Here is a 22,164-nt window from a genome sequence, read left to right as displayed (position 1 = left end):
GCGGTAGTCTGGATCCAGAAATTTTTCATTAGCAGTACACCTGTGCGCCAGTAGGGGGCAGTATTTGGCTCAGCGTGGGGTCTTCCACGCCAGAAGTGACGCTCATGGTGCCTATATAAGTGCCACCCCAACGAGCTGACGTAAGTTCCTTTTCGCAACTTTACACGGCAGAAGCATGGAGCCACGAAGATAACTGGTCTCTGGTGTGTGAAACTGGTGCTTTGAAAGGGGATAGACCGGAGTCTACAAATCCATTTGCAGGGCAGCTGGGTTGCTGGGGTGGTGTCTATACAGGTACCACGCACTTCTGGAGCTGAACAACGGCACCTACCAACGCGTGGAAGTAATGTTAAAAAACCTTCTGGATCCAGTCTGACACCTGAGGATATTCGAAGGTAAAGAATCTGCACTAGATAGAGCCTCTACCAGATAAGGCGTTACCAAAGGTAAGTAACTTGTTCTTTGTGTTGTTTGCATTTGTTTCAGAACTAGTTGGGAAGGTTACAAAACCACTGAATGTCATGGTGGTTTGATTAACCTCTTCTTTTTCTTACTTCACTTTAAAAGCATAACAATGTAAGGCTCAAAGTCCTAAATCATGTGTTCGTTTGTTTCTATATATTCTGCAATAGGAGACTCCTCTGAAGCAAAAGCGTGTACTTCAATTCAGCCACCAGCTCCAATGCCAAGAAAATCCCAGATGGTAAGTTTTGTGATGGATTTAACCAATTCGTTGCTAATTCTCTAGTAGACTAATTTTGCTAAGCACCATGAATTAGAAAATTCATCTTATATAACAAGGCAGGTGAGGTTGAATGAGTTTGGTATACACGAAAGGGCATATTGTACACTTTAGTTTGAGTTTTATAACTGTACCAACGACCACTGATACATTTATCTAGTTTAATGCTTGGGATGGAAAGTTTTTCAGTATTACATCGCTTGATAAAACAACCCCAGTGTGATGCCCCTATCATATTCTGATCGAGACCTCTAACCGCATTCTAAGGTGAGGAATCTGCAGTTAGATACAGTCGCTAGCAGATAAAGGTTTACGTCAGGTGATTAACTTCTTCATCTTGCACATATCCTTTTCTTTTTTCTTCACGAGTTCCCTTTTGATCTGCATATGTTGATAAACATTAGAAGAAGGCCATAAAAGATTATTTATACACTCTGGGGAACAGTCTGCAAGTAATCATGTTTTGAGTCGCGTTGTGGTTCCGGGGCTTGAATAGTTTAATATTTTGAACAGAAATTACTTTAATTTTATGTTGTAACAATGTTTGTGTTTTCCCAATATTTGTATATTGCTTTTTTTGTTCTAGCTTATCTGAAAATAAAATAGTCTAGCATGAAGATTAAGTGTAAAAACCAAAATGTCGCACTTTAAGATCTATTTTCCATTTCCAGTTAAAGGCAAAGCCTAAAAGGGTGAAGGCAATTTACAACTGTTTAGCTGACAACCCAGATGAGCTAACTTTTTCCGAGGGAGAATTTATTATTGTTGATGGTGAGGAAGATCTGGATTGGTGGGTAAGTATTAGAAACTCGTTCTGGAGGGTAATGCTAATGTGATAGTTTTAAAATGGAGCGGACTGCCACAGTTTTGACTTTTTTCACATTTTAAATAAAAAGTTGATCATTTTACCCAGTACAGCATTACTAATTTTGATTGTGATTTGAAGGATCGAAGGTTAAGTAGATCCTGCCAGGTTTGAAGCGGTGACCTGCATACTATGCTCAGATCTTAGCAACGAATGCTCAACTGACAAAGTATTTATTCCAAACAAACACAAATTGTCCTTTTTTAAACTAAAACCTGAAAGTGGGTAATGTGATTAAGGACAGTTTTTGATATTGATACTCCTGACTTACTCCTCTGTCCTACAGATACCATTTCACACTTTTCTATGTTGGACTTGCAGTAATCTGCAGATTCTCCATGCCTAGAATTCTTTAGTTTGATTCTACTATTTGAGGCATCGCCTGTTTGGGGATTGATAGCACAGGTGTTTTCTGATAATGGAGTGGTGAGAAGTGAGTTATGTCATTTGCCTCTCCTTTTTTTTTAATTAACTTTATTCAGGCATTTTACAGAAGCAGTAAAAAGCAGTATACAAAGCTCAATCTTAGTGCATGACAAGTATACAGTTGGTAGGGCAGTTCTTATTTTTTGTTCCCTGAATCGAGCCCTGAGGCTCCGAGCTGCATCCGGATCTTATTGCGTGCAACTCAATGGAGGAAGAGTGTAGGATGTACAATTACCCTGATCTAATGTATTAGGCACCCGGCCCTGATAAGATTCCGGGGGACCTATTTAAGCATGAGTTAGATGTTTGGGCTCCCTACATAAATCAATCATGGGGTTGATATGCATACAGACCCTGTAGATGAAGACTTTCTAATGGATACCTTTGATAATGCACAAAGGTCCTCATCCATATTACCAATGCTTAAAGGAGTGATTAAGCATGCTCCTGAAGTCTTCAAGGACCCAGTCCGAACTCGGGTCATTAACCCTCAAATAGAGAAAAAAAATAAAGCTGCCCCTTCAGACCCAGCATATATTAAAGGTCCAGTACCACTAGACTCACTTGTAGTTTCCAATGCACGCAAGAGAGCAAACTCACAAGCATAAGGTGAAGCTCCCCCACCAGATAAAGAGTCTAAGCTACTTTACGCATCAGGGGAAAGAACTGCGCGCACGCAGCAAACATGTGGCGTATTGCCAATACATAAGCTTTATTTTTTATTTTTTATTTTTTTGACAAACCTTTACTGTAGCATTCAATAAAAATACAAGCATAGGCCTACAAACGCAGGGGCCGGCCGCTAAACAAAATTAAGACCGCCTATATCACAGTACGACACAGCTCATCAGCCGACAACCCTGAGGTCCGGCAGCGACTCAGGATAAAACTTGTATTAGAATGCACAACTGAGTCCCAGGATGAGACAAAGGTTCCATTTTATATTATTTAAGAAAGGATCAGGTGCCATACCGTCAAACAGAAGAATACGGGGGACAGGGCAAGAGACAAGATATGCACATAATAACCGCTATAATGGAACATTGGCGCCAAAGCATATGTATCGGTGCAAACAACAATACAATATACATTCAATGTTGAGCGCCAGTTCTCAGGGCCTGCCATCCCGGGAAACAGGATATCACAAAAGCATAAGCACTAAATACAAGTACACGATAAGAATCCAAATGAATCGTCAGCTATACTGATCCTTTAAGGAAGAGAAAGGGAAGGGAGAAAAAGGCTATAGAAAATAAAAAAGGCTAAATAAAAAAAACCTTTCCAGCCCCCTACCCTGCACCCCTGCAAATGTCTACAGCCTAACCCCACTAGCTGCGTGCCTGTCGCCCCTAATAACCAAAACCCTAGCCCAGCCCCTTTAGTCCCCCCACCAGAAACAGACACCCCCTATCACTAAAAGACCAAAGTATGACAACACTTATAGAAGAAATTAGGGGGCACCGTGATACACCGCCCAGCCTCTTAGATCAAACAGTTGCAGGTCGAACACCCGTAAAAGCCACTCCAACCCGTCCTGACCTGGTTGATCTTAACCTTGGCCCTTCCGAACCAGCACACGAAACCCCCCCCCCCCCCCCCCCCCCCCCCCCCCCAGCGAGACCCAAAGGCACACAAAAGAGTAATAAAGGAGAAGGGAGTCATCAAGAATCAATCTATGGCGACTCATAGGCAGTGAGTCCACAAAAACTTCAGACGCAGGAGAACTCTCCCTCCTAGATGGAAAGTCCCAATGTATCTTGCCCAGGAGTCGTAAAGTCACCAAGAAAGGAGAGGACGATCACAAAATGAATAGAAAGTCACGAACAAAAGTTTCCGGGAGGGGAACGCCTTTCGGTACCTCCAAATTCGATAGTGGTGGAAGGTTCGGCAATACACTGACAACCTCAGGAACACCGTCCTCCAGGGCACCATCCGATGGTTTCAATACTTGCTTTCTCACAGGGTACTCGCACGGAGTCAAAATGGCCGCAGTTTGAATGGCTGCAGATTGCTGTTCAAACAGTAAGGCTGGGTCCGGTTCCACCAGGAGCATCTCAGATAGGCGCGTGTCCAATTTGCTCAATAAGACATCCACATGTGAATGGAACGCCTACATTTCTGCCAGTATTGACCTCAGCGATGGCTCAAGTACCGTTCGATCCATAGTCTCACGCCCGACATCAATCACAATCACCTCCCTGGGTGAATCTGGCATCCTCGGGGGGACAAACAGGATCCCAAACGTCCAGATGCAGAGGGTGACCAGTCTTTATTCACAGCCACGGTCAACCTGGTTAAGGCCGCAGGCCAGAGACCCCGACCCACAGAACTCCAACGGGCCCAGTACCGGGTCCGCGGGACGGGGACCCCCACCCGCAGCCAACAGCAAGCAGAATCACTCCTCCATCGATGCTGAGCAATAGAAACGATCGCCGCCAAATTCGGGCTTAAACAAAGCCTCCACTCCGATTGACTGGACCCAGCCTGGGTCTCCCGGCCGATGTTGTTGCACTGCAGCCCGGCTATGATAATACTCGAGGCCCAGGCTTCACCGCTGGAGTAGGCCGCAATCTTCAACTCGATGGAACTTCATCAAACAAGCCGATAAAAGTTTCCGGATTTCACCATTGGAGTGCGGAGAAGTTCATGCACACAGAGGCTAGGCGTAAAATCAGGATAATGTACCGGATATTGTGGCGGGATACGGAGGTCGTCGTAGCCGGGAGCCTAAGCAGCCATCTTGTTTGCTGACGTAGCTCCTCCCCCCTACACAAGCTTTATTGGCCAGATATTACAGGGCACATTATGACGAATTAGAATCACTAATGCGGCACCTCCCTGATAAGTACAAAGATAGAGCAAATGAGCTTATCCAAGAAGGTAAAAATATTACAAACACCTCTATTCAGTGTCCACTTGATGCAGCAGACACTGCCTCCAGGGCAGTTAACACCAGTGTTTTATTGTGTAGACATGCCTGGCTACGCATATCAGGGTTCAAACCTGAAGTCCAAAGTGCTATACTGAATCAACCCTTCGATGAGTAACACTTATTCGGACCCAATGTAGATCATTCACTTGAAAAAATTAAAAAGGATACAGATACAGCCAAATCTATGGGAGCCCTGCAGTCGCAGGCTCCCAGACGTTCATTTCGCCGCTCATCTTATCGAGGCGCCACCAGGGGATACTCTTCGGACACACCTTCTACCTCATACAAAGCCCCTACACAATCCACCTATAGTAAGGGCTAACAAAGGGGAGGTTACAGGGGTAACAGTAATAAAGGCAGATGTAAAAACAACAACTCACACTCTGCCTCTACCCCTGCCCAATGACTCCCCTTCCCTTCTCTTCCCCATCCCATTCCAATCCTGTCGGGGGAAGACTACAACAATACCTACCAGCCTGGGAAAACATCACATCAGACAGGTTGGTGCTTCAAATAATTCAATCAGGTTACTGTCTAGAACTGACATCCACCCCCCCAAACATACCACCCAAGCAGCGTCCAATGTCACAAGAACATTTAACACTGCTCAGACAGGAATTAATATCCCTCTTGCAGAAACATGCAATAGAAATAGTCCCAAAGCATCAGCAAAACATAGGAGTATACTCCTTATATTTTCTAATCCCAAAGAAGGACAGATCTCTAAGACCTATCCTAGACCTCAGACCTCTAAACATTTACATACAGTCGGATCATTTTCATATGGTCACACTCCAAGAAGTCCTTCCACTCCTGTTACAAAACGACTTCCTTGTCCCTCTAGATCTCAAGGACGCCTACTTCCACATTCCCATCCACACAGCGCACAGAAAATATCTCAGATTTGTACTAGACAGGCAGCACTACCAGTTCAAAGTGCTTCCATTCGGAGTCACAACAGCGCCAAGGGTGTTTACCAAATGCTTAGCAGTAGTAGCAGCACACTTAAGAAGACAAAATATTCACGTCTTCCCATACCTAGACGACTGGCTCATAAAAGCCAGCTCATACAGCCAGTGTGTACAACACACTCACGTTACTATTCAACTGCTTCAAGACTTGGAATTCACAGTAAATCACACCAAGTCACATCTGCAACCTTCACACATACAACAATATCTCTGCGCTACAATAAACACCCAACTAACACTAGCCTATCCCTCTCCAACCAGGATAACAAGTGTACAAACTCTCCTAACAAGATTCAAGCTGCAACACTCGCTTCCAACTCGAGTTTTCATGCAGCTCATAGGAATGATGACATCTTGCATATTTATAGTACCTCACGCAAGACTGCAAATGCGTTCCTAGCACGCCAATGGAATCTGAAAGAAACAGGTTAGTATTAGATTCCTTACCTTAGAATATCTCCAGGCTTCAGACTGGATCGGGAAACTTTTACGTAGCAGTACCCTAGCGCGCCGGTAGGCGTCGTCTGCGGCTCCGCGTCCGTCGTCGGCTCCGGTATGATGTCCCCGGAGTACTTAGACGCCGCCCTCGCGTGCTGACGTCAGCTCTTCTTTTTTCCGCGCCAGCAAGCGCCGATCCGGAAAAAGTAGTACCCTTAGTCAATTTTTTACTAACTTTTTCAATAGTTTTTGGTCATCTTTCAAAGTCACTCGACTCCGACGGTGCTGGTAGGGATGCCCGGGTTCAAACCCTGCATCGATTGCAACCGACTAATGTCGGTTACCGACCCCCATTGCCGGTGCCTTCACTGTCTGGGCCCCGACCACGACGACAAGTCCTGCTCCAACTGACGGGCCCTGACGTCCAAAGCTAGACAGGAGCGGTCCCGCAAGCGACTCGAGCTCCGGCAGTCGGCCCGCGCCGCTCGAGGTCCCGGTCCTGAAGGAGGTCGAGGGACCGGTCGCGGGGCCGGAGTCACCACAGTTCGGGGAGTCGTCCTCAGTCTCCGGGCTCGAAGTCCTCAGGTAAGAGGCACAAGAAGTCAAAGAGGCGATATCGCTCTTCTGACTCCCCCTGACGTTCGCGCGACGCGGCCGGGGGTTCGGGCGACACCGCCCACGCTACTCCTGCAGAGCCGCAGGCGTCGCGGCCTGCTCCATAACCGCCGGTCCCTGGGCAGAATGCGACGCCGGAGGATATCGAGGCCTTCCTCATGGCCATGAGGTCGCTCACTCCTCTGTCGGGTTCGGCGGCGCTTTTGGGCCAAGCGGCCCCGACTGGGACCCCAAGCGGGACGTCGGGTGCTTCGGCCCCGGCGCCGTCGGCGACTTTGGTCCCGACGCTGCAGGGCCCCGATGGATCCGGTTCTGGATACAGGTCGTCGCCGGTCCACCTTACGACCTCGCCGGCGCTGGCCCCCAGGGTGTCGCCTCCGGTGCCGTCCCAGGACGACGTCGTCTCCGGTCCTACCCTCGATTCGAGTCCGGGGCCGTATTTGACGCCACTAGTAGATTTTTACTTCTACGACCCGGCCCCATCCTTTGACCCTGAGTATCAGGAGATGGGTGGCGAGGAGGATTGGGAGTGGTCTGAGGACCCTCTGGCACGTGAGTGCCAGTCTTCTCAGGACTGGGCAGGTGAGCTAGGGGAGGCCAGTGGTCTGGACACTTCGCCAGACACTGGTTTTGTCTCCCCTCCGACTGTGGCTACGGAGGAGAGGGCTGCCTATAGTGTGGTGCTGACGCGGGCTGCCAAGGCCTTGGGCCTTGAGCTTCCCGTCGCGGCCGTGAGGACTAACCTCCTCACTGAGGTCCTTAATCCGCAGGCAAGCTCGGCTGAGCCTCTGCTGCCGTTTAATGAGGCCTTGTCAGACGTTGTTTTGGGCACTTGGTCCAAGCCCGCTACAGGTCCGCCTGTAGATAGGAACGTGGCCAGGCGCCACCGCCCAGCTCCGGGCGACCCATGCTTCTTGTCCACCCACCCCACCCCGAGAGCCTGGTCATCCAGGCCTCTAACTCCCAGACCGCATTCCCGACGGCTCCCCCAGATCGGGAATCCAAGAGGTACTAACTAACCCACGACTTTCTCAAGGCTATTCTTCTTTTTGTCGTTCTTTAGTTGTTGAGGTGATAGTTCCAACCCTCAAGGTGTTCTGTTTGGGGACCTTGTTCGTGGCTTGTGTTTCTTTGAGCTGTAACCAGTGTTGGTTTTCTGATGGACAGCTTTCGCTGTCGTTCTCGTTCTTTAATCTCAGTCCCCTCTGCTGTATGTGTGAAGCAGCTGCTTCGTGGGTTACATTCCCCTAACGACGAAACATGTGTTGGCTGTGATGTATCCAGAAATTAAACAACGCCAAAGACAACCTTGACTAAAAAGGATTTAAATTATTTATGAATGTATGATTGCTATATGGTGGAAACGCATGTATACTACTTGAATTATCAAACGTGTGCTAAGGAGTTTGTAGCTTTGTGTGGCTCTAGCCTAATCTAGAAGAGGGAGTGTGGTTCTCTTCTCCTTGTAGCACCGTCTTAGGAAATATCCATTTAGAATTACGTAGGTGGATTTTCCTCTGTGGCGTCAAAACCTAGAATAAATACCACCAACCGAGACCAAGAAACCTGTCCGACCACGTCCTGATCTCGGAGGGCACTGCGAGACAGTTGCAGTGGTGGCTCACAGACTGCGAATGGGTCAGCGGCAGATCCCTCTCCCTACCCCAACTGAAGCATGTAGTTGTGACGGACGCGTTCCTCCATGGTTGGGGGGCCACATGGGAGAGGCGGAGATCAGAGGCCTCTGGTCTCTGGTGGAGTCCCGGCTCCATATCAACCTTCTGGAGCTGCGGGCGATTCGTCTTGCACTGAAGGCATTCCTCCCCTATGTCCGGGGGAGTGTAGTGCAGGTGTTCACGGACAACACCACCGTCATGTGGTACTTCAACAAACAGGGCGGGGTGGGGTGGGGTCGTAGACCCTCTGCTAGGAGGCTCTGCGCCTCTGGCAGTGGCTGGAACATCAGGGCGTAACCCTGGTGATTCAACACCTGACAGGTTCACTGAACCCCAGGGTGGACGAACTCAGCCGCCGGTGCATGATGGATCACGAATGGCGTCTGAACTCGGACGTGGCGCAAGGTCTCTTTCAGCAGTGGCGAGAGCCTTGGTTAGATCTATTCGCCACCGAAGAGAACGCACAATGTCATCAGTTCTGCGCATTGGAATTTCTAAGGCGGCACTCGCTCGGAGACGCTTTTCGTTGCGAGTGGAGTTGCGGTCTGTTACACACCTTTCCGCCTATACCACTTCTGCCCAGAGTGCTGAAGAAGATCAAGCGCGACCGGGCCCAAGTCATCCTTGTGGCTCCGGACTGGGCAAGAAGGTACTGGTATCCGGAGCTACTCAGCATGTCTCTCGAACCCCCGATTCATCTGCTTCTTCAGGAGGACCTTCTGTCGCAGCAGCAGAGGACGGTCCTCCACCCGGACCTGTCCAGTCTCCACATCCATGCGTGGAGATTGAGCGGCGACAGTTGAGGCCATTTTACTTGCCTCCTGAAGTCTGCAATGTAATTCTGGCAGCCAGGCGTCCCTCCACGAAGTCGGTATACGCCTGCAGATGGAACAAATTTGTGGCATGGTGCACAGCAAAGACTGTGGATCCTCTCTCGGCACCCCTTTCTGAGGTTCTCTTCATTCTTCTTTCTCTTGCCCAGCAGGGCTCTGCTCTGGGCACTATCAAGGGCTATCTTTCTGCCCTTTCCGCCTTCCTAAGGCTACCTTATCAGCCTTTTTTTGTTCAAGTCTCCAATTGTAAAAAGGTTCTTGAAGGGCATCACTCATATGTTTCCCACTGTTCCTTTCATGATGCCTCAGTGGGACTTGAACCTGGTTCTGACTTACCTGGTGTGCGCTCCCTTTGAGCCACTTCATAACTGTCCTCTTCGTCTTCTTACCCTTAAGACTGCTTTCCTGGGTGCCATCACCTCTGCCACGAGAGTGAGTGAGCTTGAGGCTCTTTCATCTAAGCCTCCCTTCCTTTCCGTCCATTCGGACAAAGTTGTGTTGCGGACGCGACCCTCTTTCCTGCCCAAGGTAGTCACAGCCTTCCACATCGGGCAGTCCTTCACCTTGCCCACCTTCTTTCCGCCTCCGCACCCCACGAAAGAGGAAGAGCGGCTCCACCGTCTGGACCCAAAACGTGCGCTTTCATACTATCTGGATCGCACACGCCAGTTCCGGGTGGATGACCAACTCTTTGTTGGTTACGTGGGCGCAAAGAAAGGTCGGGCGGTGCACAAGCGTTCCATCTCTCGGTGGGTCGTGTTGTTCATCAAGGTATGCTACTCTTTGACTGAAAAGGAGCCTCCTGTTGGGCTGAGGACCCATTCCACTCGGGCCACCGTGGCTACTACTGCCCTGGGCCGGGGAGTCCCCTTGCAGGACATCTGTCAGGCAGCTACGTGGGCCTCGCTGCACCCCTTCGCAAGACACTACTGCCTGAACAGTCAAGTCCTGAGAGATGGCTTCTTTGGCCGTTCCGTTCTCCAGGACTCTCTGGTGTGATCATTGGTTCGCAGACCCACCACCGCGATTGGTATTGCTGGGGTATCTAATACTAACCTGTTTCTTTCAGATGCACAAGTTACTTACCTTCGGTAACGATATATCTGTATGAAACAGTAGTTAGTATTAGATTCCTTACCGCCCCACCCTTCCTCCCCGTTCTGCGAACCAATATCTAGGGTTAAGGTCATCCCCTTTCAGGGCCCTAGTTTCATGGCACCAGTGTTTGTTTTTATCATGGGTCTGCGTTTCTGGAGCGGAAAAGCTGTGTATAAGAACTGACGTCAGTGTGCGAGGGCGGCGTCTAAGTACTCCAGCGACATCATCCCGGTGCCAACAACACCGACGACTGACGAGGAGCCGCAGACGACACCTACCGACGCGCAAGGGTACTGCTACGTAAAAGTTTCCAGATCCAGTCTGATGCCTGGGGATATTCGAAGGTAAGGAGTCTAATACTAACTACTGTTTCTTACAGATATATCTTTACCGAAGGTAAGTAACTTGTGCACCAGGCTCGTGGTCAATTAACAGACCTAGTGTTGATAGACAGTCGGACTCATCGCTCTCTGCAATGGTGGAGCACCAAAAACCTTTCAAAGGGCCGACCATTCCTAGAGCCAGGTCCTCAGATAATCTTGACAGCGGACGCATCGCTCTCTGGCTGGGGAGCTCACCTACTGCATCACACCATGCAAGGCAGGTGGACACCGCAACTATAGTTAGTCCACATCAACCACTTAGAGTTACTAGTTGTTTTTCTAGCCTTAAAAGCATTAAAAAAACAAGTATCAGGCAAAGCTGTCTTAGTCCGCACAGACAATATGACAGCCATGTACTACATAAACAAACAAAGGGGAACACAATCTCTGCAGCTCTCTCAGTTAGCACAGCAGATATGGAGATGGGCTATACCACTAAAAATCTTCCTCTTAGTCCAACACGTTCCAGGAGTACAAAACACCATGGCAGATCTGCTAAGTCAACAGACACAGCAGATCCACGAGTGGGAACTTCATCCACAAGTTCTTCAACCGTTCTTTCAATTTAATTCAAAGTTCCTTTATTCGACTGTGTGCAATACAGTCATAAAAGTACAATAGAATACATATATATACAAAACAAATGTTAAAAAAGACAGTTCATCAGGAGCAAGGAATCCCAAAATAGCATAGAATTTCTCAAACAGATATAAGTATACTATTTATCAGAAACATAATTACAGGGGGAGAATGGTTCAACTGGAAATTAACCTTCCATGCTTTTTCTAAATTTCATGGCTGTTTTAAAAAAATTACATATAAACAAAGTGCTTTCACAGTGCAGCATTTGGAGATAAAGTAGTGCTAGCCTTATTTGCACAAAGTTCAGTTGTTTAAAAAGGGGTTTTAAAAACATTTTCCGTGGTAGCATATAATAGGAGCATACAAATAAAAAGTGTGCCAGATCTTGCGGAGACTTACTGTTGCAGCCGCAAGCTGGCAACACTTGTCCCCTGTGGGCCCCATTGGGCACAGCTAGCATCAAATGAAATAAATCGAAACGAAATCTAGTCAACAGGAAGCCCTCATATCTGGAGATGGGCCAGGATAGGTATGGTTCAATTTGTAGACATGATTTGGTTAAAACATGTTTCATCACACTACCCTTTTTCAGCTCTAACTCTTCCCAAGCAAGCTGTCGAGTCAACAGAAAAGTGTCCTTTACATATGTTATGTCGTGCTTGGATACTTGCTGTGGTGTCAAGAAAAGTTCCAGCCGACCCAGATCTTGAAGACAGTTTCTGATATATTTTAACCAGGGTATCTTGAATTTCCCTTCCCAGCTTAGTGCTTCAAGGAGAATGTTTTGGGTAAATGGTATTTCATCGTTCAGCCAGCAGTTTAGCCAACATAATATGGGGTTTACAGCAATCTTGTCCCCTAGGTGTGGCATGCCCAGTTCCTCATGAGTAGAAAAATTAGCTGTGCTTTTTGGTAGACACAAAACTTGTTTTAAAAAATTGTTTTCAGTGGTTACAAGGTCGCCCACTGGGACAAAGCCCCAAAGATCACTCCCATAACAGGCCACAGCGGTGCTTTTAGCTTGGTATCGTTTCATCAAAGCAACCACTGGTGTGTTTCCCATTTTGCGCGCAAAATCGATTATTGCAGCATTGGTCCTTGTTATTTCTCCTTTCTTCTTTCTTATTGCGGACCCCATATGAGTTTATGGTCAAACAATACACCAAGGTATGAGAAAGATTTTGTTATTGGTATTTTTTCCCCATTAACAGAGAAGGGGTAGGACTTTTTGGAGCCAGATCCTACCTTCATAACAAATGACTTAGTATTGTTGATACACAGGCCCCGTGATTTCATAAATTGGAAAAAATAGTCAAGTAGTATTTGAAGGCCTAGTGCAGTTCTGGAAATAAGGACGGCGTCGTCTGCGTAAAGCAGAACAGGTACGCCCTTTCTCCCTATATATGGGTAAATAGTATTTGTTTTTAAAAGATGCTCCTCAAGACCGTTTATATATAAGTTAAAAAGAAATGGCGCTAAAATGCAGCCCTGCCTAACCCCCCGATTTATTTTGAAGTCTCTGGTAACTTTCAGGTCTTTAGTATAACGAACGTTTGCTCGTGTATCACTATGGAGATCGGCTAAGAAGTTAATCAGATTTTTTTCAACCCACATTTTTAATAAGACATCCCAGAGTTTATTTCTATTAACGCAATCAAAGGCCGATGAAAGGTCCATAGAAAGGTCCATAAAGGCCATGTTTAAGGTTCCATTTCTAGCCAAAGTGTACTTGCCGCTAATTAGATATAGATTCAGGTATTGTGGAATGCCCTGGTCTAAAGCCATATTGAACGGGCGACAATACATTGTTGTTTTTGGCCCACATGGTCAGCCTATTTAAAATAATCCCTCCCACTACTTTGGCGACTGAGTTTATCAAAGAGATTGGCCTGTAACATGCTGCGTTGCTTTGTCACCCTTCTTGTAAACGGGTACAATAGTTGAGACCCCCCAGGACTTTGGGGCCCCGATTACAACACCAGCATTTACAACCGCCGTGAGGATTGGAGCCCAGAGTGGGATAATTGATTTAAATAAGTCTGGGGGAAGGCCATCTGGGCCCGGGGCCTTGTTACTGGTTAGACAACGGATCCCCTTTTCGACTTCTTTGACTGTGAAAAGCAAGGGTGCTTCTTCCGGACGTTTGATTGCTTGTGTCGTCTGAGGATCATCACTCTTGAAGATTAAACTAAAATGGGAAATCCACTCATTCTCGGGTATAATAGTTCCAAGGCTGGCAGCGTTAGGATCATCAAACATCGGCTTGTTAATTATACTCCAGAACTTGGAGCTGTTACCCAGAGTTGATGGGTCAAGCAAGGACTCCCAGATATTCGCTTTTATGTCCTTTTTGCGAGATGCCAAGGCTGATTTATATTGAGATCGCAGGATTTTAATGTATGCAAAGTCCCTTGGCTTATTCTTGAGAGCCATTTTCAGGTTTCGACTAGCTGCTGAGCAGGCGTGATCAAACCATCTTGGCTGATGGTCAGTTGGGCCTTTTGATGGAACAGATAGCAGTTGATCGATTCTTTGAGTTACCACAGCAAAAGCAGATAAAATAGATTCAGGTGGTGTAGATTCGGAGGCACAAAGATTGAGTTCTTGTTCACAGCTCATTTTAACAGACTCATGCAAGGTATCACTGTTTATCATGGTCCATTTCAAACGGCGATTTCTGCAGATCAATTTTAAGACACCCGGGTCTTTATAGTTTTTCCGTAATTCAAAAAGACCCTCTTCTAATTCCACTGAGGTTGGATTGTGGTCGCTAAAGATGCTTTCATGTATTTTGAATTTAAAGCTATATTTGTCAAATCAACAGAGAGAAGTATATGGTCTATGAAAGAGCCATGCTCTGAGCCTTTATAGGTTGGTGTTTCAAAAATAAAGGAGTCATCTTTCAAGGACATTGCAACACTCAAGTTCAGGCCATCTATTAGATTGTTCATGTTTATTCCTCGCGGACAATGCGCAAAATGAAGTCCTGACCTGTTCCCACATCCCAGAGAATCCAAAGTTGTCGTAGTCGGGTTTCCACAGATATGTGCGTTAAAGTCACCAACAATTATTTTATTCCGTGGTAATTTTACCAAATTATCTCGTAGGTAGTTGTGGAGCTTGATGATATTGCACTCTCCTAGTGACGTTACGGAGTTGTAAAAATTAACCAGGGTTAGTGCTTTTTTACCCTTCCTAATCTCCAGGGTCTGGATGTTCCTATTGTCCAGCTGTTTGTTTTTTATCTGGGAGATGAGAGAGAGGCTGATGAATGTTGCCAAGCCCCCCTTTGATCTGCCACTGGGCGATGGAGATGCTGGGACAAAGAAACTTTGAAACCCCTCGATGAAAACATTGTTGTCTGTGAGCCACGTTTCCTGGAAGCACAATATGGTATATTTCCTGACAAATGCTACCCACGTCTGATCGTTCACTTTTGCGGCCAGACCTGCAATGTTCCACGACAAGATTTTTACGGTGTTAAATTCATTACGATCACTCTGTAACTCTTGAGTCGTGTTAGGTGGTAAGTGCAAGTTTAGGTTAAAGTGACTTGTTACAACTGTCGGTTGATTTCTAGTACTGTGTAACAGATTATGGACTATAGTAGAGGAAGAACTGCCTGCTTCAAGAAGGGGGAGGGAAAGTGCACTTTGTAAGGAGAGGTTTTCAGGGCAAGGTGTTTCCGGCTCTGTTATATTGATATCTGGTACCACTCTTGGGAGGTCGAAAGTACTTGCTGAGTTATCAGTACTTATTAGTATGGTTTGTTCTTGAAAGTTTGACCGATCAGGTGAGATACTAGGGGGCAGGACAGATGCCAGTCAATCCACCTCATCCAAATAATCGTAGGTATACAGGGCGTCATATCTGTTAGATGTTGGAATCTCATATTGGTTTTGAAACAGATAGGGGTGTGTATGACCTTGTTTATATGTGTGTTGGGCAGGTTCTATTCTCTCATACATTGCTTGAGGTGAGTGACTGTATGCACTACCTTCCCATGAATGTACATATCTTTGAGGTTCTAAGTCTAAGATCATCCCCTGATTAGGAACAGGTAGGGGTGCCCATGGGTGGAAATGGGCTTGAGGCACCAAAGTCCCTTCTTGTCCATAATGGCGTTTAGGATTTTTCCTTTGGCCGTTTGTGTTATGGGGGTAAAAGTAGCTTAAGCCCATTGTGCGGATCAAGCTATTTGTCGAGGAACTCCTCCAATTTGCGATGAATTTCGCCGCTCCTCTATCTTTAAAGCTAACTACAATGCAGTCTCCCTCTGTTGATTTAAATCTTGTGCCCACCCAATCTACTCTTTTCACGTGAGAAATGGTCCCAATTATATAAGAGGGAAGTGGCCTGTGTGTGGTTAGCCATTGCATGACCTTATTTTTTAGTTCCACATAGGTTTCCCCCCTATTATCAGTCAGTTTAGGGACCCTAATCATGACTATTGTATATTCGTTAGACTCAGGTGGGAGATTTATATGGGTAGGTGTTTTTACCGTCGTAGATTTAAGCTGATTTACCCCTGCTATCTTAGTGGGGATATTCGTTGTTAGTAAGGTAGGGTGCCTCAATGTCTCAGTGTTTGCTTTGACTGCTTCTAAAGAGTGACCCTCCGCGGCCCATTCACTGTCATCAGTATCCTCACATATCTGTGTAATTTGAGTGTTGTTTATGGGTGTAGCTATTTCCTTCACTGGGTTGGGCGCTACCTGTGTGGTTAATACTGGGTCAGTTGTGGCAGGAGATCCCTGTTGCTGTAACGCTATCTGTTTAACAGTACTGTTTGCTGGGACACTGATATTTTTTTTACAGTTTTTGAATTATTAACTTTAAGAGTTGTACTCGCTGGGACAAAGGTAGAAGTTGCATTAGGCATTTTTAACAATTTAAGAATGCTAGAGGATACTTCATTTTGTGCTCTCTCAAATTTTCCTAAAGCCTTCTCTATATTGACAATCCGTTTACTAATGGGCTCTATGAGAGATTTAACCATAGTTTCTATTTCACTCAGGGAGGGTATTTTCATTGTGGGTATTGGATCTATATGCCTTGTCTGCTCTTTCACTGAGGTACTCTCCATGTTGTCCTTTTGAATTCGGGATGTATCCGGGTTTTGAGAGATTATCGACAGGGGCCCGTTATAGTTGTTGCAGGGGGTTTATCCTGTATAAGTTTCTGCCACATATCTTTAATTGAATGTTTTGGTTTGCCTAATAGGCAGTAGGTTTTTTTTGATAGGTGTTTTGTCTTTCGTTTTTTCTTAAGACGCTGGGTTTTACTTATTTGTTCAGGAGTTATCGTCAGTACCAGTTGAGTGGCAGATATGTGGCTCTCGATTAGTTGAACCTCTGAATCTGGTAGTGATGTGTGCAGACAGTTTATGTTACTATCATAACTAGTCGATACCAGAGGGCTGCTCTCTATTGTATTCCCTGTAGGGCATGTAAACAGGGGTTTTGATGTATTATCCTTAATATGCGACCCTGGCAGATCTGTAAATGATTGCATTAATAATGATTCCTGGGAGTTAGTTGTATCGTCCATAATATGTGTGTTATTGGTAGTGTGCAGGGACAGATTTGGAAAACACATATCTGGGGTCAAGGAGAGTCGTCTCTCTGTGTCCTGGATGGCGTCCGCCACTACGCTAATGTTTTTTTGTAGCATGATATCAATGGCAGTTATAGTGGGTAGTGGTGTACTCACAGTTTTTAATCTCGTTGTAGATCTCGTTACCATCGGGGTTTTTTGTACTTTAGTCATCCTCAAAAAGTGAGCGTATTACCGTGCACCTTGTATTTGTTGCGTGGATTACTTTGTTACAGGGTATCCTCACTGAAGAAATTAAGGGGGTGGCCCGTCCCGGCCACTTCAGGCCCCTGAGGGCCACAGAGGGCCCGCCCTTTGCCCGGGGTTAGCCCCGGGCGCTCCCGCGCGCTTCCGCGACACGGGGGTGACGCGCTCTTTATGCGCCGCCTGGCGCGATGTCAGCGCCGTCTCCCGCCGCAAAGCAGGGCGGGAAACGTAGTCCTGTGCCCCCCTCCACTCGGCGGCCGCTTTCAGGATGACGGTTGCGGCAGCGGGAGGGGGACTAAGACCAGCAGGGTCCACAGGGAACAGCGTTGGCAAGGTAGGCTCTCGCAAATTAAGAAGTCCTGGAAGTCCTGGATATTTAATTAAGCAGAGTATCCACAGGATTTACACGGCGTCACCCGCTCCACCGGGGTGACGCGCTCTTTATGCGCCGCCTGGCGCGATGTCAGCGCCGTCTCCCGCCGCAAAGCAGGGCGGGAAACGTAGTCCTGTGCAGAGTATCCACAGGATTTACACGGCGTCACCCGCAGGGTCCACAGGGAACAGCGTTGGCGAGGTAGGCTCTAGCAAATTAAGAAGTCCTGGAAGTCCTGGATATTAAATTAAGCAGAGTATCCACAGGATTTACACGGCGTCACCCGCTCCACCGGGGTGACGCGCTCTTTATGCGCCGCCTGGTGCGATGTCAGCGCCATCTCCCGCCGCAAAGCAGGGCGGCAACCGTTCTTTCAAATGTGGGGACTACCTCAGATAGACCTGTTCGCCACCAACAAAAACGCAAAATGCTCAAACTTTACCGCCAGATCTCCACACCTGCTGTCCAAAGGCAATTCGATATGGATGTACTGGTCCGGAAAATTTGCGAACGCTTTTCCTCCTCTCCCACTACTTCCGTTAGTAGTCTGCAAGCTACAGCTACATTCCCTAACACTCATTCTAGTTGCTCCAACTTGGGCTAGACAACCGTGGTACACCACACTGCTGCAACTATCTGTGGTACCACACCAAAAACTAAGCCTATCTCCACGCCTCTTAACACAGAACCATGGAGAGATCAGACACCCGGACCCAGCTCAGCTCAACCTAGCGATCTGGCTCCTGAAGTCGTAGAGTTTGGTTACCTCAACCTTCCTCCAGAATGCATAAACGTTAAGGAAGCCAGATGTCCCACTACTAGAGCATGTTATGCTGCTAAGTGGAAACGATTTGTAATATACTGTCAAAACAACCGCATAAATCCTTTAGATGTGTCTATTCAACACATCATAGGATACCTATTACACCTTCAAAAGTGTAATTTAGCTTACACGTCTATCAGACTACACCTTGCTGCCATTGCAGCATATTTACAAAATAGACAACATCTATCTCTGTTTAGAGTACCTGCTATAAAAGCTTTCATGGAAGGACTCAAAAGAATAATCCCTCCTAGAACGCCACCTTCACCTGTGCGGAACTTAAACATTATGCTTACACGGTTAATGGGACCTCCCTTTGAACCGTTACATAAATGTGAATTGCAATTCCTAACTTGGATAGTAGCTTTCCTAGTAGCTATTACTTCTCTCAGAAGAGTCAGTGAACTACAAGCATTTACCATTCAAGAACCCTTTTGCAAATGCATCATAACAAAGTGGTTCTACGCACTAATCCTAGATTCCCTCCACAAGTCATTTCACGATTTCATCTAAATCAATCTGTTGAGCTGCCCGTATTTTTCACGCAGCCACAAACAGTCGCAGAAAGAGCTCTACATACCTTAGATGTCAAAGGAGCATTACTGTACTACATCGAAAGGACACAAACTTTTCGTAAAACTAAACAACTTTTTGTGTCTTTTTCACCACCACATAAAGGCAACCCCATATCAAAATCGGGGATAGCTAGGTGGATTGTTAAATGCATACAAATATGTTACCAGAAAGCCAAACGTACGTTAACAATTCCTCCAAAAGCCCATTCTACAAGGAAAATAGTGGCTTCAATGGCATTCTTAGGGAATATTCCCCTAGATGATATATGCAAAGCAGCTACATGGTCTACACCGCACACATTCACAAAACATTATTGTGTGGATGTGCAAACTAAACTACAAGCCACTGTGGGCCAGGCTGTACTAAAAACTCTGTTTCAAACTACTGCAACAGATACTGGTGGTCGCCGCTAGGTGTGGGTACTGCTATACAATCTATGCACAGTGTGTAATCTGCAGCTCATATGCCTCGAACGGAAAATGCTACTTACCAGTATGCATCTGTTCTTGGCATGTAGAGCTGCAGAGTTACACACGCCCACCCGCCTCCCGGGCTACCTTTATCTGTTCCAGTATTATCTTAATTAGATACAAATCACATGGACATCACTACTTCTTGTACAGCTCCATCACTTCCCTAATGGCGAAAAACAATCTGGGGATGGTGCTGATGCCCATGCGCAGTATCATCCAAAGGAGGAGTCACCTATCCCATGACTTCTAAAGACTTTTCTACAACAAAACAAACTGCAAACATCCAGGCCCAACACTAGGTGGCCATCTATGCACAGTGTGTAACTCTGCAGCTCTACATGCCAAGAACGGATGCATACTGGTAAGTAGCATTTTCCTTATTGTATTATCTCAATAATTTGTTATAAATCATTTTTCCTAAAGTTGTATGGAAGTTCTACAAAATAAATAATACAATTACTAGCAAGGGAAGCTATCCCTGTGTCTGTTTCCCAGTATGGCCAGACGTATGTCAGGGCTCTTTCTGATGCTTGCATGTCACCTACAAATCGGGCCTGATTGTTTGATAAACATGACTGCTGCCCTAGTGTGTGTATATTAAGGGGTTAAGGTCTAGAAAACTAATATTTTGATTGGAGGTAATAGCTAGCAGGGTGTGCAAGATCATAAAATAATAATCAGATTGACATTAGTTGTGCTAACAAAAATAACAGAAATGCATCAACAAGGAAACTTTCATTCTGGATGCACCGACCCTGTTTGTCTGCGGCGCATCTTCAGATTGGTGCACCAGTATCAATAGGAATATTCCGCCCTGTTACAAAGAATGCGTTGCTCTTAGGGCAGAAGCTTACTCACTGCTGCCCTGTGGACAGCGCATTAGTGCAATATGGAGCAGCTGATCAAAGGGACCGCTCCGCCCTTCACTGTGCAGGTGGCACATGGCCTACTCTTCAAGGGGCCAGAGATACCCCTGTAGGCAAGCGCAGTGAATTACTGCAACTGCCTGTAGGGGTACATCTGGAGGGTCCATGGGGTCATCTTTGTACCCTACAGAGTACTTCCCTCAGGTGGTGTACTGTCAGTGCACCTCCTGATGGTCACCAGTATGCTATGCCCCAAGCAAGTGAGGAAACAGCCTCTAAAGATAGCACCAGCGCTATCTGTATTACAGCAGGGGCTGCACAATGGTCTGCCGTTCTAATGCTGGAATGCCCCAGGGGTGCAATAAACTGGTGCACATGCTTGTTGTGTCCCACATCTGTTTCCTGCTGTTTAAAAGGTTTCAGACCCATTTTGGACATAGTGTTGAGATCCCCCTACCCAATAGAGGGGCACACCAACCAACAATGATTTTCTTAGCTCCCCAGGGGGAACTTACTTTTTGCATCCCTTCGGAGAAAAGGGAAACAGACAAGTGTCTCTCATTCTTATCTCTAATGAGTTAAGCTCATCCAGATTTAGAGTGATATGAGTTACACAGTTCTGCCACAAAAGCTGTAATGTGCAGGGGTTATTTGTAGTTCTCCAACATTGGATCTTTGAAATATTCACATGCTAGAATCATTCCTCGTCATGAGGCTGTGAATCCCGGTACATTAAAATAGCAGTACAGTGTAATATAAATAACAAACAGTATATCATGTAAAATGGCCGTATGCCTGAAACAACTTAGTTTGTTTAGTAACACATACACTTCATTTGAAAGAACCCAAACTTCAGCCAATAATGTGGAAGTTTAAGCACTCCTACTCCCCCTAGAGGCCACTATAGCTAAGATTTCTACTCCACGTCGTATGTGAGGGAGTCCTCTCATAGCTGTGCTCTAACCTTTCAGTGCACCCTAAAAGATTTCCATTTGGTCTGCTCTGGATTTGAACCAGCCATGTCTTTATCACTACTGTACTGTGAGTTGTTTTTATAGAAGATTGCTCCATTATCTAGACCAGGGAGATTTGCATGGTCTGACAAGCAACTGTCACCATGGCTGACAAAGAGAAGAGATCTATTTTTTTAAAACCTGTTTATTTTGTAGCATCAAGAACATTTACACTGATGACCCAAACCCTCAGTGTATTTATTGTCTTTATCCTAAGCTTCAGTCCGTGGAATTAAAGATCTGTAAGTCTTTCGCCAATAAGACTCTTAAGGATAGAGAAAGGAGGTTCGCATTATTTCTCCTACTAAATGAGCCCCCTCAAGCACTTTCATTAAGGCAGCGCACAAGAGGAGACTTTTACAGTTTCCTGAGCATGATCTATTTGATACAGAGCTTGCATCCACCTCCACTGCTGACAAACCAGAGTCTAAGCACTACAGAGACTCACCTGTGATAAAAAAAGAAGAAATCTTCAATGGAAACCTCATCGACAACGAGACTGTAAATGTCAAAACCTTAACTCCTTGGTCGGTGACAAAGATACCATTGACGATGACGACGACGCGCATTCCGTCGGCGACAACACCGTTGACGCTGAGCGTGCCATTGATGGCCTCCCCATCAATGACCACTATACCTTTGACGACGATTAACATACTGTCAAGTGCATCACCATT

The 22,164-nt window shown here is 46.3% G+C and overlaps 1 protein-coding gene across 2 annotated transcripts in view; it reads left to right on the top strand.

Moving 5' to 3' along the window:
• The window catches only part of ASAP2 (ArfGAP with SH3 domain, ankyrin repeat and PH domain 2), a 1,186,778-nt gene that overhangs the window by 1,092,742 nt on the left and 71,872 nt on the right, over window positions 1–22,164 (top strand). For both annotated transcript variants that reach the window (XM_086926365.1, XM_086926364.1), the window contains exons 26-27: window positions 633–703; window positions 1,414–1,536. In XM_086926365.1, the coding sequence (XP_086782491.1) occupies window positions 633–703; window positions 1,414–1,536 (194 nt within the window). The remainder of the gene's footprint in view (window positions 1–632; window positions 704–1,413; window positions 1,537–22,164) is intronic.

The sequence above is a fragment of the Lissotriton vulgaris genome, chromosome 6, assembly GCF_964263255.1.
Source record: "Lissotriton vulgaris chromosome 6, aLisVul1.2, whole genome shotgun sequence".
Classification (NCBI taxonomy): domain Eukaryota; kingdom Metazoa; phylum Chordata; class Amphibia; order Caudata; family Salamandridae; genus Lissotriton; species Lissotriton vulgaris.
This window is presented reverse-complemented; position numbering and strand designations above follow the sequence as displayed.